At 39.8% G+C, this 12,457-nt stretch overlaps 2 protein-coding genes across 2 annotated transcripts in view; both read left to right on the top strand.

The window, feature by feature from the left end:
* Nucleotides 1-12,457, top strand: part of LOC306981815 (SLAIN motif-containing protein 1-like) — a gene marked incomplete at its 5' end in the record, with an annotated part of 310,788 nt that overhangs the window by 159,260 nt on the left and 139,071 nt on the right. The window lies entirely within an intron of this gene.
* LOC306981817 (muscarinic acetylcholine receptor M4-like) overlaps nt 1-12,457 on the top strand; it is an 86,204-nt gene that overhangs the window by 71,922 nt on the left and 1,825 nt on the right. Inside the window, exon 6 of the mRNA XM_079581529.1 lies at nt 11,400-11,669. Coding sequence (XP_079437655.1) covers nt 11,400-11,669 — 270 coding nt within the window. The remainder of the gene's footprint in view (nt 1-11,399; nt 11,670-12,457) is intronic.

A 12,457-nucleotide genomic window follows, 5' to 3' on the forward strand; every position in this document is an offset into this window, starting at 1 on the left:
CCTCGTAAAGCTTTCACGATCCGTGGGGGGGGGGGACGCAAATAAAAAACGTCCGCGCTCACGAGGGCGATCCGGGCTTCTTCGCTAATTAAAAAGCACATTCAGACGTCTCCTTGCGCGGGGTCTGGGTCATCGCTCGGGACTTTCGCCGTCGTCTCCTTAAAACTTTTTTTTTGATTTATTCCAACCGGAGTCTGAGCTCTCTGAACCAGGCAACTTTCATGCGCGACACCCCACACATTCTCACCAAAGAGAAAACCGGCCCTCTACTCCCACCTCCAAAAATTTTCCGGTCGGCAAAGTTCAAATCCGAGTCTTTAAACTCCAAAAAGACGGAGCCGGCTGCAGAAGACGGTGGGTGGCTCAAAGGCGCGAGGGCGGCGCCGGGTTAAGTTTGGCCGCGGCTACTTTCTAATGTTTCTTGGATGAAAGATAATTGGGCGCATTTGGACTTTTGCGCCGAAAAACAAGGAGTGGGCAGAAAACTGAGAGCGGTTTTTTGACAGTTACATGGCCAAGCGTTTGGATTTCAAACTCTTATTCCAAGTACGTCTATTTCTGCGTTTGCTTTTGGGAATGGTACCGGGGAAGGCATGTAAAGAAGAAAGTCAAAGCACCACCTGAAAGATTAATAACATAAAAAGAACTGGACGAATTGTGCATTCAGGCTCTTTTGTTTTCCTCAGCGTTGATATTTTACACTTCTAAATCTAAAATAATGTCTGTGTAGGGAAAAGGGCAGAATGGCTGGGCTTCAAGGATTTCAAATTGCATGGTAGCAGCAGAAGCCGTAAAAAAAGGGGGCACAAGCTTTCACTTTTAGTCAACAGCATGCTAGGAAATCAACGGCACTGTGAGGAACACACTTTGAGCAAATAGAATGGGTCTGATGATGGAAAAGGACTTTGAAATGCAACAAAATCCAAGAAACACAGATCAGAGGGCTTAAAGTAGAAAAGGAAATGACCACAAATAGCCAATTTCCCCAAAATATCCCATGTTAAAGGGATAGTTCAGGATTTTTGACATAGGGCCTCATTTAGTTATCCACAGTGTTGTAGCTTTCTGGAGATTTTATTTATTTATTTTTTATTCATGCAGTCCTTATATTTGAACAGTTTAGCGGTGCTAGGCTAGTGCTAGGCTAGCGCATGTCTATGGTAACTAGTAGCCTGCGTTAAAAACAGTCTGACCCGAGCACAGTGAGGCAAATCACTTACAACACCAGACGACCCATATAAATGTCTGCGTTCACTGAATCATTTCTGAAATATAACCATATATAACCAGCAGCATCAGCTTCCTGGTTGTAAGCTACACAGCGGCGGAGTGATATGCTAGCTTACCGGATCTACAGTAGTTTGTTTACCTGCGGCCGACATTACTACAAGTGGAATTCACAAAGGAGCTTTCTATAAATCAGATATGGCAACGTTTGGAGGACGAGCCCATGATTTTGAAGATGTTTTTAATGCAGGCTACTAGTTACCATAGACACGCGCTAGCCTAGCACTAGCCTAGCACTAGCCTAGCACCACTTGAAATACAAGGACTGCATGAATTTAAAAAATATATATATATCTCCAGAAATCAACACTCTGGATAACTAGGAAATGAGGCCTTATATCAAAAATCCTGAAATATCCCTTTAAGGTAAATGATGCTTTAATGTACTGAATATTCTTAATAATGGTTTGAGATGTCTCCTCAGCACTAATATAATCACTGTTCAACATTTGTATTCATCCGGTTAGGTCGCCGCCTATCTACATCCATCTACAGCATCCATATTTTGTAGCTTATGTAAAGGCGTAGCATCATTTTGAATTTAAATTTATGGTTGGCTTGACAGATGATGGATGTTATAGCTTCGCGTTATCTTGGCAAAACGCAACTGTTGACTTTGCTGAGTGCGAAAATCCTTATCTGTCCCACAATGATATATGCTGGGTAAAAAGGAAAATATGAAAAAAAAGAGAGAATGGCAGATTTATTAGGGGAAATATCTCCCCCCGGGACCGGGACAATGGCGGTGGCGGAGCTGAGGAGGTGGAGAGGCTGAGGGGGCTGGAAGGTGATGATGATGGAGGTTTTGAATGGCTGAATGTTCAGGCGAAAAAAGCTAAAACAAGATGCCCTCTTATGAGAACAGAAAAACAGATATTCAGGCTTGTTATCTTTAAGAAAAAACCCCAAAAGATATCACTTTAATGGCCTAAACCTGCCAATTAGTTGTTGGTAAAGAACATTGTAACTTTAGCCATAGAGTAACATTAACCAAAGCAAAATTAAGCTAGGTTAGCTTCTGGCAAACTCTCAACTTTGTGATTTCCATTTTAAAAACTCTTGCTAACTACTTCACTGACTGATAAATGTGATGAGGTTATGACAACAGAGCTTTTATACAGCTAGCATTAACAGATGGAGTGAAAATGCTAATAAGCTAACCTTCACTTGCTACTGCCCTCCTGCTGTTAGCGTTAGCGCTCTAACGATAAATATGCATTTGTTTACATTACCATAGTGTCGAATGATTAAGCGATTTGCACTCGTGGCCATTTTATTAGGCACGCTAGCTTGTAAAGTCTCCCCTGTGGTGTCCTCTGTAAGTTCATTAGCTTATTGAATAATTCATATGGTAGCAAACAATAACAATTAGCCTAGCTGTACACATGTTGGAAATGTTTGCCAATATATTCTCCACTGGTAGCATTTGGGAATAGTCACAAGCACAGTATAGCCTAGTATAAAACACTAGATGGGAAATAGCTGTTGTTGTTGTTGCTGCTAATGTGGCGGCCATCTTGGGATTGTCTGATTAGCCAAATTCTCTTGCGCTAACTTCAGTGTTTTCAAATTCCCTGTATTCTCCATTGGTTTATATGATTATCAGTGTTAATTTTGACACCATATATTAATTTAGTTTTAGTCTTGGTCTTTTGACTAAAATGTAATTTTAGTTGAGATTTAGTCGAAAAAATCCTTTCAATTTTAGTCTAGTTTTAGTCGACTAAAATTGCATGTCAATTTAGTCGACTAAATTTAAGACTAATTTAGTCGACTTTGCATTTATAATATTCATTATAATCATATTTAATCTTGTTCCTCTGCTTCATGGAGCTGCTCCACATGAACAAAGCTCAGACCTGTTCATTTGGCAGAAAATTAACATGATCTGAGGCTCTTTCAGACGGTCAATAGAATTTCGGATGATTTTAGTCTCTCCCTTTCATTTTTGTTCAGTCTTATTTTAGTCGACTAAAATATCTGGACATTTTAGTCATAGTTTTAGTCTCATGGAAAACTTTTAATTTAGTTTTAGTCCAATTTTAGTCGTCAAAAATATCACTTTGACTAAAATTAAGACTAAATATTTTAGTCGACAAAATTATATATAATAATTATATGTATATAAAGATGCTGATTCTTTAGTTTGGTCACGGATAGGTTTAGTACAGCTTCACGGATTTCTCCGCATGACGCTTACCGGCGTGTGGGCTGGCGTTTTGAGAGTGAGACAGACGGGAATATTGAAACAGGAAGGAAACGGGAATGTGTCAAACTGCCTAGCGCTGATGTATCTACCCCTCACTGGCTACTCACACGTCCTGCACCCCGGCACCAGCCCTCTGTGTATTGGATATATTGAATTTCCATAAGTCACGCTGTAAATAGCAGAAGCCGGGCTTGTTCTGAGCCAACTAATGAAGTGTTTCCAAAGCCGATGACCTTATCCCCTCTGTACATTGCTTCTTTGTTGAAAATGCCAATGGAACAATATTGGCTCCGTACACAGGAAAGCAAGAAGGATCGACATTTGTAAGAAAACGGTGTTGCTCTGGGGGAGGGTTTGACGACGGCAAGGCAAGCAGTGTTCATTTTGACAACATATTTTTATTTTCAGTTTTAGTCTTAGTCTTTTGACTAAAATGCAATTTAATTTTAGTCGAGATTTAGTCTAAATTTGTTTTGCAATTTTACTCTAGTTTTAGTCGACGAAAATTGCATGTCAATTTAGTCGGGCTTCAAGGATTTCAAATTGCAGGGTAGCAGCAGAAGCCGTAAAAAAGGGAGCACAAGCTTTCACTTTTAGTCAACAGCATGCTAGGAAATCAACGGCACTGTGACGAACACACTTTGAGCAAATAGAATGGGTCTGATGATGGAAAAGGACTTTGAAATGCAACAAAATCCAAGAAACACAGATCAGAGGGCTTAAAGTAGAAAAGGAAGAAAATTAAATGCAATTTAATTTTAGTCGAGATTTAGTCTAAATTTGTTTTGCAATTTTACTCTAGTTTTAGTCGACGAAAATTGCATGTCAATTTAGTCGACTAAATTAAAGACTAATTTAGTCGACTTTGCATTTATAGTATTCATTATAATCATATTTAATCAAGGTCCTCGACTTCTTCGAGCTTTAAATGATATGAGGCTCTTTCAGACGGTCAATAGAAGTTTGGATGATTTTAGTCTCTCCTTTTCATTTTTATTTAGTCTTATTTTAGTCGACTAAAAAATCTGGACATTTTAGTCATAGTTTTAGTCTCATGAGAAACTTTTAATTTAGTTTTAGTCCAATTTTAGTCGTCAAAAATAACACTTTGACTAAAATTAAGACTAAATATTGTATTTTCGACGAAATTAACACTGAAGGCAAGTGGATAGTCGCCGGTTTTGTTTGTGTCCTGAGGCAAGTCTACTCCAGTTTTAGTGACAAGGAAAGGAAAACAACAACAAAAGGAAGTCAGTTTTAGCAACCTCTATGTGCCACTTGAAGATGATTTTCTACTAATTGCACTGAAGTCATAGGTTATTAAAAGGTTGTCATCTAGAGTGTATAAAATTAGGGCTGATATCTGCTACAATGTCACTGCTCTAAGTTGTTTCCTGAGTAAATCATTCAGGCCTGTCTTTCCCCTTTTCGTAACCAGGACACCGCGCATCCCATTCTGCGCTTTCGTTCCCCATTACCGCGTCTCATCAGCGTCCCCGCTCATTTCCCCAGTCCCGTTACTCTCCATCCAAACCCCGCTCCCATTAACGAACCCAGTCTTAGCTCGGGACAGCCAGCACGTGTGACAGGTGGAGGAGTCTGAAAAGGCCACCCAGCCGTCCTCTCTCCTCACCTGGACCGGCCTATCCTCGGGGTCCTGGCTCCCAAACCATTAGCGTCACACTTAGCTGTCATCCCGGGTGGCACGGCAGGCGCAGATCCCGGTGAGAAATTGGTCCCAGCGCGGCGGCACGGCGGCGGCTCACGGCGGAGAGAAGGGGCTGCCCGGTCGCTCCTAATGGCACCTCTGCCCACCGCTCCGGACTGGGATGGGGGAACAGATGGATGAGGGGTAAAAATAGCAGTTGGGACTAAGGGTCTAATGTCTGGGATTAGACGGGGACAGAACAGGGAGAGCAATGTCCACATAGAAATGCAAAATTACAAGATTACACATACAGTGCCTCTCGAAAGTCTTTATACACCTTGAACTTTTGCACATTTTGTCATGTTTACAACCCTAAACATAAAGATTTTATTTAGATTTTTTTACTTAACGTTCACACACAAGTAACAGACAACTGTGAAGTGAAAGCAAAATGATACATGATTCTGTTATTTTTTTTAAAATAGAAAAGTGAAAAGTGGGGCTTGCATAAGTATCATACAGCATGAATACTTTGTGAACCCCCTTTTGCTGCAATAACAGCACAAGTCTTTTCGGGTTTGACTCTACAAGATTTGCACATTTTAGCCCATTCATCTTTACAAAACAACTCCAGCTCTGTCACATTAGAAGGAGAGCGTTTGTGAACAGCAGTTTTCAGATTATTCCACAGATTTTCAATAGGATTTCGGTCAGGACTTTGACTGGGTCATTCTAACACATTAATATGTTTTCATTGAACCATTCCATTGTAGATTTATCTTTGTGTTTAGGGTCATTGTCCTGCTGAAGGTGAATCTCCGCCCCAGCCTCAGTTCTCTTGCTGACTCCAGCAGGTTTTCCTCCAAAATGTCCCCAAACTTGGCTCCATCCATCTTCACAACTATTCTCACAATCTCCCCAGTCCCCGCTGAGGAAAAGCAGGCCCACAGCATGATGCTCCCCCCCCCATATTTGACACTGGGGATGGTGCACTCAGGACCATGAGCAGTGTTAGGTTTGCTCCATACATAACGTTTTGCATCTGGGCCAATAAGTTACATTTTTGTCTCATCTGACCAAAGCACCTTCTTCAGCATGGCAGCTGTGTCCTCCATATGACTTCTAGCAAACCTTCATGATGTTGTTTAGTGACCAATACACTCCGACCACAGCTCTGAGGGCCTAAAAGAACAGCTGAAATTATACTGAGAGTAGATTACACACAGGTGGCCTCTATTTAACCGTTAGGCCAAGGGGTGAACATTCTGGAGTCATTAGAAATGTTTTAAAGGCAATTTAATGCACTCAGAAAAATGCTGTATGAATACTTATGCACGCCCCACTTTTCACTGTTCTATTTTTTGAAAAATAACAGAATCATGTATCATTTACCTTTCACTTCACAGTTGTCTGTTACTTATGTGTGGACGTTCAGTAAAAAAATCAAAATAAAATCTTTATGTTTAGGGTTGTAAACATGACAAAATGTGCAAATGTTCAAGGTGTATGAATACTTTCGAGAGGCACTGTATGTTATTGTAGGGGCACAATACTCTGTGATGTGCTTTGAGCCTTCAAGATAAGGTAAGGTTAACTTTATTACCCCCAAATTCATCCTATGCTACTGTGCCAGATCAGCTACACTACAAAGAGACACACACATCAATCTGTGTAGTAATAATTAAAACATAAAAGCCGTCTGTTGCTGCTAAAAGACTGCACCGCTCAACAGTCCATGGTTTTGCACAGCAACAGCATAATATACAAAGACAATTTAGAAAGATATTAAATAGTAGATTACAGCATGAAACATTTTGCCAATTAGACAAGAGTCTGCATACAAAATTACAACCAGTGCTGGTTCATAGACATGATCAAATTTAATGAAATCAATATTAGTACAAAAATCATAATAATAATAATAATATTTTCTAAAGATTATGTTGTGGGCGGTGAGTTCCCGGTAGATGATCATTTACTGTGTTCAAATCATGATGAACAAGTTCAGATCAGAGACACCTGTGATCATGAAGGATTGATAGTTTGTCTAAGCTATAGGCTAACATGCTATAAAAGAATATATATAAAGTTGTGTAATGCATAAACCCCTTAACTCCCACCTGAACCGAGCACATTTTCTCGACGAAAACAATGATGGAAATGTGGCAAAAATGTCACAAGAAATTGACAAAAAATTGACGAAAAATGACAAAAATGTGACAAAAATGTGACAAAAAAATGACCAAACAAATTACAAAAATGTGACAAAAATATGACCAAAAATGACCAAAAAATTACTAAAATGTGACAAAAAAATGACCAAAAAATTACAAAAATGTGACCAAAATGTGACCAAAAAATTACAAAAAAATTACAAAAAATATGGCAAAAATGTGACAAAAAAATTACAATGTGATAAAAAATTGACGAAAAAATGAAAAAAAAAATATGACAAAAATGTGACAAGAAAATTACAAAAATGTGACAAAAATGTGACAAAAAAAAAAAAAAATTACAAAAAAATTACAAAAATGTGACAAAAAATTGACAAAAAAAAAAAAAAAAGTGACCAAAACATGACAAAAAAGTGACAAAAATGATGGGAAAAAAAATGTGAGGCGGGAGTTAAGAGGTTAAATTAGCCTTTAGCTTCAAGACAAACTCACTGATCCTTACAAACATAAACGTCTCCTCTATGGAAATATTTCTACCAGGAACTCACTGGTCTAAGCTAATCTTAATGGAAATGAATACGAACAGGAAGTACTAGCGCCCACAGCTTCAGCTCAGAGGAACTAGCGTAGCCACATTGTGCAACAAGCCGATTCCACTCCTGTACGGCAACGCGGCATCTTTTCCTTGTTCTGAGTCCTTGGCATTGACAGTTCATCTGCCTAGCGCCCCCTACTGTTCTGGAGTGCGCATTTAAAGCTTTTATGAAAGAAACAAAACACATGGACACATTTATTTTTTTGCTTTGGAGGAATTTTAACCCTTTAACTCCCACCTGAACCGAGCACATTTTCTCCAGCTTTACCCCAATCCAAAAGCTTCTGGGAAAAATGGTGTGAAAAGAGCGACAAAACTGAGACGAAAACCAGGATGAAAATGTGACAAAAGTGACAAAAAATGGACGAAAAAGTGACAAAGAAAATTACAAAAAATGTACAAAAAAATGAAAAAAAAAATGGACAAAAAATTGACAAAAAAGTGAGAAAAAATTGTCAAAAAAATTAGAAAAAATGGACGAAAAAGTGACAAAGATAATTACAAAAAATGTACAAAAAATGTACAAAAAAATCACAAAAATTGACAAAAATTTGACAAAAAAGTGAGAAAAAATTGACGAAAAATTTAGAAAAAATGGACAAAAAAGTGACAAAAAAATGGTCCAAAAAAAAAATCAAAAAATTTGACGAAAAAGTGACAAAAATGAGATGACTGCCCAACAAAAAAAGTGATGAAAAAAAATCTGATTATGTGAGGAAAAAGATCAATTTAGTTTTGTAGGTCTTTCAAATGAGGTGTTACACTGGCCTACAGGATTTGGGTAAAGCTGAACTGGAGTAAGAGGTTCATAAAGTAACAAACTAAAAAGACTTCTCAAGTAAAGTACAGATCCTCAGAAACCCAGGCCTGCAGGCGGACGTTCTCGCTGTGAAGCCTTTTAAAACATATAAATCAATGATCTATTTTTAGCGAGTCAGAATGTGGCGGTGTCTTTTCACGCTGCGTCTCACACTTTGAACATAATTGTATCGTGGTCAAATTGCAGACAGAAGGAAAAAACACAGCTAGCTTCACTGTACGGCGCTGTGAGCGATCTGCTAGCCCCCTATGTCGATACATCCACCGCTGTCCGGCTTGTTAGCGCTGCTGTTAGCTGCCACAGTGAGGCACAGGCTGGGTCCGCTGCAGAGTTATTAGCTCGTTATGCTAGCGGCGTGAGCTTGTTTTGCCACTGTGATGAGGAGGGATCGCAGGGGCTGTGCATCTGTCGGGTTTAGGGGAAGACGGTGTATTTAGCAGGAAAAAACTGAATAAGCTAGTTAGCGCCGCGGGCCTGATATGAAATTTCGACAAAGGAGGAAGTTTAAATCACGCTTCAAGGGATTCCCAATCAAAGCAATGATATTTGGAATAGAAAAATTAAGGTTTCTATTTCATATAATATATTTTTTATCAGAATTTTGCCACCAAATTAATAATTAATGGAAATGTCAGCAAAGCAAGGATGTTTGTCTGCAAATTCTGTTCAAAAGTCAACACAACTTGAAAAATATGAAATAAAATGTGTCCAAATTAACGTTTCCCAAAGGCTTCCTACATAGATAATGATGAGTCTTAGCCCTGGGTGAACCGTCGCAGAGTTACATAAGTGTCTTCAAAGCATAGCTAGCTCGCTACCATTTTTGCTAACGTATAGCTCTCTCTGTGTGTAAAACACTGGAGAACCCTAAAAAATAAGGAAAGAGTTTAAACTTAAAGGTGAATTATGCAACTTTTTATGTGGAAAAAAAAAGGATATTTGTACGTATTTGAATTTGTAGTGACCCAAGGTAGATCTTCTGGTAAGAGGCTCCGTCAGCAGTGAGACGCTTCCAAACAATTGATCCTGGAGCGTCTTGGAGACCACTATGATCGAAAGTAAAGGCGCCATGCTGACCACTCATACAGCCACTAGGTCACTATATGGTCAAATATAGTGACCATATAATCTTTAGAACTTGGAATGTGTGAACTATTTGATGCAACATTGACTTTGTTTAGAGGTTGTGATATTATACGACATTGTGGTTTTCTCATCAAAAACTTACCTGGAGTTGTTTTTCTGGCCACTAGCGCATCTTAGAGTCATTATTTAATCTTTGATTTGATTTATTTGAGCAATTATTTACATTATTTACATTAATATATTTACATTCATGTCACATGAAGCCAAAGAAAAAAATAATAACTCAAAGGGAGTAGGCCGAAGCAAGAAAGCTTATATGTGCCTACCCCAGATTCAAGATACCATTATGCGCTTCAGGATTTTTGTAAGAGAATACGAACAGTGGAAATATAAGATAAATGTTTTTGAAGCGCATGAGTCCAGCAGCAGGCAAACTTTCACATTGCATTTTTTTTTCTTTTCTCTCATATATGGGTAAACTCACACTACTCTCTGAGTTTACCCATCAATGATTTACAGATATGTTGTTGCAGATTTCAATAGTTCAATTGTTGATTAGCAGTACTGATAATTCGAAGCATTTAGATGTCACAAGTTGAAAATCTGATGGGACTTACAATAACACTTACAAGTGTGGAAATTATTATAATTATTTTTATCATTACCTAAATAAAAAACAGTCACCATTCTATTGATTTACATATTGATTAAGTATTACATTTGTCTTAGTGTTTTTGATATACATATATAAATGTATACATATATACACACATACACATACAGATATATATATACACACATATACATCACTAGCAGATATATTTATTATACATATTATCATCATTACCATAGTGACTGACAATGATAATAATAGCATTCTGAGAAAATATCATTTCTGAATTTTCATGTTTCTCATTGCCATCTTACCCACTTCCACTGCATTAATGTTGGTTATGATTGTTCTGTCAGTGGTTTTAGATTGTTTTCCCTATTTTATGAGGTGCATTAAAAAGCCAGGGTGTAAAGTGGCCAATTGGTAGAGGGCGGTAGCCCCCCACCAGCAAGCCCCCACCCTGCTGCCCTAACTAGTTGATCTTGTGAACAGCATTGTAAACCTGTACCTGAGTGGTGCTTTAAAAAGACGCGATTTATGAGCCCGTTGAGAGGGGGATCCCCACAACAGATCCACATCTCGCCAGCCCTAATTCTATTTTATTTTGTAATGACCCGTGGAAGCAGGCCATAGCAGCATTTTTGTTATTTTTCGCTTGTAAATTTTTCTCAAGTTCCTTTAGAGCAGATTAAATCTTCCCCCCTTAAAGTGAGCTCAGCAAAAACTATTCCTATGTGTCCAGGAAATGTGAATGGGAAGAAGAGGAGGGGAGGAGCTTAGAGTGAGACTGCTTAAATAACCAGGAAGTAAAACGACCGGATATGATGCTGTTTTAGATCCTTATTGCATTTTCTAACCAACTAAAACAACCCAGATGAGAGCGAGAGAATAAGAACTTTTGTCTCCCTCCATCAAATCCAAAAAACGGAACATCGACTCCAGTTGTGTCTGTTTTCTCTCCTTCCAGGGCGGCGAAAAGGTCAACACCCTCACCACCTCGGCGCCCAACCCTCCCGCGAGCAAGCTGGTCACGAGCTCGCGGTGGTCCAAGATCAAGATCGTGACCAAGCAGGCGGGAGACGAGTGCATCACCGCCATCGAGATCGTGCCCCCCGTCGAGGGCACCGAGGGACACTCCATCCCCATCAGCCGGCCCAGGACCGTGGCCCGCAAGTTCGCCAGCATCGCCCGCAGCCAGATGAAGAGGAAGAGGCAGATGGCGGCGAGAGAGAAGAAGGTGGGCGTGATCCCGGTTTAGTCCCGGTGCAGATTTGGTTAGAGCGCAGTGCCGCGGGAAATGCTACCCCCGCGCATGGTTCGCTCCTGGTGAACGTAAACCGGAGCTGCCAGAAACTTTTAGCTCATTGTTCACATAAAGGCTAAAGATCTGAGAGAAAATATAAGAGTATATAAGGGATTTTTTAAATATCTAAATTCTGTCTAAGTCAATCCAGCTAAAATACTCTCTAATCAAAATGCTAAATGTTGAAATACCCGTCCTTTACTCAAACAGTGTTGGTTTCCCCTGCCCCTCCTGCTATGAGCTGGTGAACCCCCAGGGGTCCCCGGCTCCCTGTAGCCGTGGTCAGGAAACACTTCTGTCCCGCACGGGTCCAAATGCCAGTCAAAGACGCTGCTGTGGTCAAACCTCAGTGCGCACATGAGAGCCTTCGCCTGCAGCGGGTTGATGTCATTATCGTGCGCTTCATCAGTTCACAATAAAAAAGAATAAAAGATGATCTACAGCCCTGACATGACACTTGGTATGTAAACATTCAGACCCCCCCCCCCTGCATTTACCGTACAAAGCTCCGCACAATAACGCTTTTGTAATGTTTCCAGCCTCTGGACATTTAGCCTTGACGTTACCTCAGTGTCTCGCTTCCAACGCTCACCTCTCTCCTCCGTCTTCTCTGATTCATTGTTTGCTTTGGAGTTCATGGTCGTCCCTGGAGTCCATGTGAGCAATGTTCCTGACCAGCGGCTCTTTATTCTGGGCCACTCACACACATGTTTGTATTGACG

This window comes from Gobius niger (assembly GCF_951799975.1).
Source record: "Gobius niger genome assembly, chromosome: 23".
Taxonomy (NCBI): Eukaryota; Metazoa; Chordata; class Actinopteri; order Gobiiformes; family Gobiidae; genus Gobius; species Gobius niger.